Source organism: Sesamum indicum, linkage group LG12 (assembly GCF_026168435.1).
Source record: "Sesamum indicum cultivar Baizhima isolate 11 linkage group LG12, ASM2616843v1, whole genome shotgun sequence".
Taxonomy (NCBI): domain Eukaryota; kingdom Viridiplantae; phylum Streptophyta; class Magnoliopsida; order Lamiales; family Pedaliaceae; genus Sesamum; species Sesamum indicum.
The window spans coordinates 7,433,027-7,438,649 of record NC_142668.1 but is presented as its reverse complement, the minus strand read 5'-3'; the positions used below and the strand labels follow the sequence as shown (position 1 = coordinate 7,438,649).

Below are 5,623 nucleotides of genomic sequence, written 5' to 3'. Positions count from 1 at the left end.
CCAATGTGCCCCCAAACATGAGAGTCAAGATGCATGGGGGGCGGCCTAAACCAGGACTAGCACAGACCAGTTCAAAAAATAATTTATTTTTTTAAATATACCTGAGTGATGTTCGGCCTTGAGTTTTAAATAGACTCCAATTGGATTCATTTTAAACCCAAGTCCAGCCCATAAATCCGGCCTGGTTGAGGCCCCGACCAGACCTCAAATGTATGTTTCATTATTATTATTTATCTTTTTACATAATTAAGGTGTTCTTTTTAACAATTATTTAAATTTATAATTGTCTCACAAAAAACATAAATAATAAATTAAATCACACAAATATTTATAACTTAAAAAAATAATAGTCAAAACTATATAATGAATTTAAATAATAATTTGACTAACAAGCTTATATAACAAACTTAGATAGTAATATATTTTAGAAAAATAAACAAAGAGTATTAGTGAATTAATGTACTAAAAATTTAGAAGGAAAATAACAAAAATAAATTTTCTTAAAATTTCAAAAGTACAAAATACAAACTTAAATAGTTAAATTAGATAATAAAATAAAAATTACATGAAAAGAAAAAAATAAACCAGCAAACCCGATCCAAACCTGTCATAGGACTAAATGGTCCTAGTCCACTAGGATGGGTCGATCCTAAATACCCAAGACCATCCCGATCTCAATAGATCAGAATTGAATAAATTTATTTTTTTATTGGGTTAATTCGATCTTGTTTGACGCGCATCTTGTAGTGAGATGCAGTAAATTTCTTTTAAAAATTTGAGGAAATCCCATTCATCTTTATATTTATGGAATCTTTTTCACTTTATAGAGGTAAAATACAAGTGACCCTACAAATGGAAGACCAGCTGATGATATCGACACACATTAGAGTTGACTTACATAGTTGACTTGCTTCCACTCAATTACCATGCCCTGATACACATGACTCAAACCTGTTTTTTATTAAGTCTCAAATTCAGTCTACTTCGATCATCAAATCCTGAAATAAAACTGACCAATCTTCTTAGAAAATCAGTGGAATCAGTCTTAAATTAACCATTCGTTCTTCAGAAAGTATTCCCATGAAGAATCTTTTGTTGGTCAGTCTGATTCTCCTTCCGGCTTCCGTTCTCGGGGACTGTACCTGCGAGCCCGAAGACGAGGACCGGAACAAAGCCCTCGCGCTCAAGTACAAGCTGGCGGCCATCGCCTCGATCCTCGTGGCGAGCGCGATAGGCGTGTGCCTTCCCGTCGCTGGAAAGAGGGTGCCGGCGTTGAGCCCTGAGAGGAGCTTTTTCTTCATTGTGAAGGCATTCGCTGCCGGAGTGATTCTGTCGACGGGGTTCATTCATGTTCTGCCCGATGCTTTCGAGAGCCTGACGTCGTCGTGCCTCAGCGATCACCCTTGGGGGGATTTCCCGTTCGCCGGATTCATAGCCATGCTCTCTGCGGTGGGAACGCTCATGGTTGATACTTACGCAACGTCGTACTACCAGAGGCGGGCGGGGGCCAAGGCGGAGATGGGCGGCGCCGACGAAGAAGAGGCGGTGGTTCCGTTTCATACTCATGCTACGCATGGCCATGCACATGGGTCGTTATCGCTGGAATTGGATTCCGGGGAAACTGAACTCCTTCGTCACCGTGTGATTTCGCAGGTATTTTACGCAGATGTTGTGATTGTTTGTCTTGTTTGGTGTACGGAAATAGTTACTGAAACATCAATTTTGATTAGTCATGAGAATGAAAACCGTTCCTCATTTTTTCGTGGCACACTTAAATAACCCTGTATTTAAATAAAAAAAAATTATAAAGTGTGCATAACTAAATTAAAAGTTTATATTTTTAAGAATATATTTTAATTGAAGAAATAAAAAATATGAAAAAGTACAGAAGTTGTAAGAATATTTTTCAGTTTTTGGTTCCAAACAAAATGTAATTGGCTTATAGTTTAAGAAAAATGTTGATTCATATTGCAATAATTATAAAGTGTTAAGTGACAATTTTTGTAATAGAATCAAAATTATTATCAGTTAAAATATATTTTTAGCGATAATTTTAAAAAAAATATTTTTTTTATTATAGTAAATATTGATAATGGTTATATTATTGTCATGGGCTATTGAAGGTGTTGGAGTTGGGAATCATAGTCCACTCAGTGATAATTGGGATTGCGTTGGGAGCTTCGGAGAGTCCTAAAACGATAAGGCCTTTGATTGCTGCTTTGACTTTCCATCAGTTCTTTGAAGGCATAGGTCTTGGAGGATGCATCACTCAGGTATATTTATAAAATAAATTATTTTTTATATTATAAATAACTATAATTTATAAATCATAATTAATATTATCTACCACTGTTGAATCAAATCGATAAAAAAAAAAAAATAACGGACGATTAATTAGCATTTATCATGATTTTAATTATAATTAAGTAATTATTATAATTTTTAATTATAGCCAATATTTTGATCATGTTTGCGGAAAGTACAATTAATATTTTAATCAGCGCTCAATTCCAAAATTTAATGGATAATTAAGGAGGTAACAATTTAATTTTGTGCTTTTCACGTTTGTTATGTGCGTCAATTTTTATGTATTCTATACTTATAACATTTATTTAAAATCCCCAACAATTATATCAAAATTAAGTATTAATTCGTAAATGTGCTTGTTAGTAAATTTTATAAAATTCAAATCTTGACACTTTATAGAAATATAGGAATTCATATAAACTTGTACTCAGCTCTATGCTCTGCATAATTATAAATAAGTGATGAATACTAATTAATTACTTTAATTTACATAATTTAAATATAAGTATAATACAGATAAAAATAATATCACGATAAAATGTTTCCTCTAGAAACAATTCTTTTATATTAATTAGTACTTTATCCACTCTTGAGAGGAATCCTTTTATTATCTACTTTTTTCCCCTTTGTACTTTTAGGCTGATTTTTTTCTTAAGTTGCTCATAATATCTCCATAACTATTACATGCAGAAAAATTATAATTTTGGTCACGCAAGTAGAATGTGACAATTTTAGTTCTGTTCGAATTAAATTTCGTAGGTAAGCCCCACTTCTGAAAACTCGATAAACGTATTAAGGATATAATCCGCTGACAATTGCGATCTGGCTGAAATTTGAGGGTCACGTGAGGGGCACACGTCAAATTCCACTCAGAGTTGTAATTTTTGGTGGATTCTATCCTTAATGTGAGTATATATACATATATATATATATATTTTTTTTTAATTACAATCGTTAATTGCCAAAATTCAGCCGGACTAAAACTACACTCCCTAGGCATAGTTGCCCTCACAATTTTCTCAATAGCTCGACTAAAATTTAACTTTTTATTTTTTGAAAAATGTTTCATACATATAAATATTTTGGCGATTGTTCGTTGGAAAAATTATAATCTTGGTCCTGTCACTACAGGGGATGACGATTTTAGTCCTTTTAAAAATAAATTGTCGATTTAATTGTCACTCCTATGTATGCTGGATTAAAATTATAATTTTCTCTATTACATGGCGAAATTTTCTTCTCCCATATTTCACCACAGAGGAATTTCTATCCCCATTTCTTGTAGGCAAAGTTCAATACACGGGCAGTAGCAATAATGGCACTTTTCTTTTCCATCACGACGCCAATGGGCATCGCTGTGGGTATTGGAATAAGCAACATCTACAGCGAGACGAGCCCGACGGCTTTGATTGTGGAGGGGGTTTTCAACGCAGCGTCGGCAGGAATACTGATTTACATGGCATTGGTTGATCTCCTTTCTGCTGACTTTATGAGTCCCAAACTGCAGAGCAATGGAAAGCTACAGTTAGGTGCAAATGTCTCCCTCCTCATTGGGGCTGGCTGCATGTCTCTCTTGGCCAAGTGGGCATAGTTCATCTCTTGTTTAATAATAAATTTTGTTTGCATATATATAGTTATTTACAATGTTTCGTGTAACGTGACACCCTGTATTTATTAACGAAATATCATGTATCGTTCTTAATAACTTAGTTTATTATCACCAATCAGAATTATTTTTTTATTTTTTTTATCTATTTCTTGTTTAAGGTTATTCATAAAAAATTATTGGTAAAATTTCACTTTTGGTCCCACTAAATAGGGCCATTCTCACTTTTGGTCCCGCGCTTTAGGTGCTCAACACTTATAGTCCCAAAACCCTAATTTTTGAACACTTTTAGTCCCACACCGTTAAAAACTGACGGAAACGGCACGTGACACGCACGTGCCGTTAGTCAGCTGGTATGGTCCATGTCGGTCAACGGCAAAATATCACTTTTGGTCCCACTAGATAGCGTTATTCTCACTTTTGGTCCCTCGCTTTACGTGTTCAACACTTGTAGTCCCAAAATCCTAGGGCCCGTTTGGTTGTGTTTTCATTTTCATTTTCAATTTCCAACATTTGGAAATAGGTAGAAATGCTTTATTGGTTTTTGTGCGAAAACTGATAATATATTTGGATTAGTTGTTTCCAAATATAAGTATATAAGTGTGAGAATGTTGAATATATGTATATGTATTTTTGATGTGACAGAAATTGGTTATAAGGGTTGACCAAATTGATTGAACATTTGTGTCTTTTTCTATTCATATTTATGTATAGATATATACATATATATTGTGAATGCCAAATAAAAATGTGAAGAATATACTTTATTCAATACTTTATTTAAATAAGTTAGGTCTAAATTAAATAAATAATTTAATATGACCAAGACATCAACAATATAATTCTGTTTATATTTTCAATTTCAATTAAAATATTTTTTTTGATTTTATATGTATCAATAAAATAGTATTTTATATTAAGGTGCAATATAAATTTTTTAACACCTTTAGACCCACTCCGTTAAAAACTGACAGAAATGGCATGTGACAAGTCACGTGCCATTAGTCATAGGGGTGGCAGATGAGTCGAGCCGACTCGACTTTGAGCTCGAGCTCATGTTTACTTGTTCACCGCTCGCGAGCTGGTGAATTTTTTTTTTTATATATTGTTTTTAATTTTTTTATATATTTAATTTTATATATAATATTTGATCAGTTTTATAATCTAAATTGATCGTATATTATAATTATTAATCAATATCATCTATTTTATTTTGTATAATAATAAATTATGATACTTTTATTTATATATTTAATCTTTATACAAAAATAAATCTAATCAACAACTTAGCAAATTATAATATTTTTTATAATTAAAATTATTATTTAATATGATATATAGAACTTTATGTTATATTTTAATATATATTTGTATTACGTTAATATTTTTTAAATTGACAAGTAATTCACTTATGATTCTTTATTATTTATAAATTTATGTCAAAATTTAGTAATTCTTATGAATTAATCTAAAAATAATAATAATAATAATAATAATAACAAAAATAATAATAATGATGATGATGATGATGGTTGAACAATTCTAATTATTATTTTTATTAGATATATAATGAGATTAAAAAGTTTAATCAATAATTAAAATATCTTAAAATTTGGGCACCTGATTCATATGAAATTTAAATATATACAAGATTGTGTCTATTAGATCATATCAGACGGTATGATTTAAAATCACATGGCCTGATTCAAC

The 5,623-nt window shown here is 31.5% G+C and overlaps 1 protein-coding gene across 1 annotated transcript; it reads left to right on the top strand.

Moving 5' to 3' along the window:
- The first annotated feature begins 903 nt into the window (after positions 1–903).
- On the top strand, positions 904–4,048 carry LOC105178589 (zinc transporter 8-like). The gene is made up of 3 exons (XM_011102099.3): positions 904–1,653; positions 2,124–2,273; positions 3,593–4,048. The coding sequence occupies exons 1-3, from the start codon at positions 1,081–1,083 to the stop codon at positions 3,896–3,898; spliced, it is 1,029 nt and encodes a 342-aa protein (XP_011100401.2). The 5' UTR covers positions 904–1,080; the 3' UTR covers positions 3,899–4,048.
- The last annotated feature ends 1,575 nt before the right edge of the window (positions 4,049–5,623 follow it).

Excerpts from the sequence above, each read along its gene's own strand:
- LOC105178589 (XM_011102099.3), top strand. The coding sequence starts at position 1,081 with ATGAAGAATCTTTTGTTGGTCAGTCTGATTCTCCTTCCGGCTTCCGTT. Across the intron at positions 1,654-2,123 it reads GTCACCGTGTGATTTCGCAG|GTGTTGGAGTTGGGAATCAT; the intron begins GTATTTTACGCA and ends GGGCTATTGAAG. Across the intron at positions 2,274-3,592 it reads TTGGAGGATGCATCACTCAG|GCAAAGTTCAATACACGGGC; the intron begins GTATATTTATAA and ends CATTTCTTGTAG.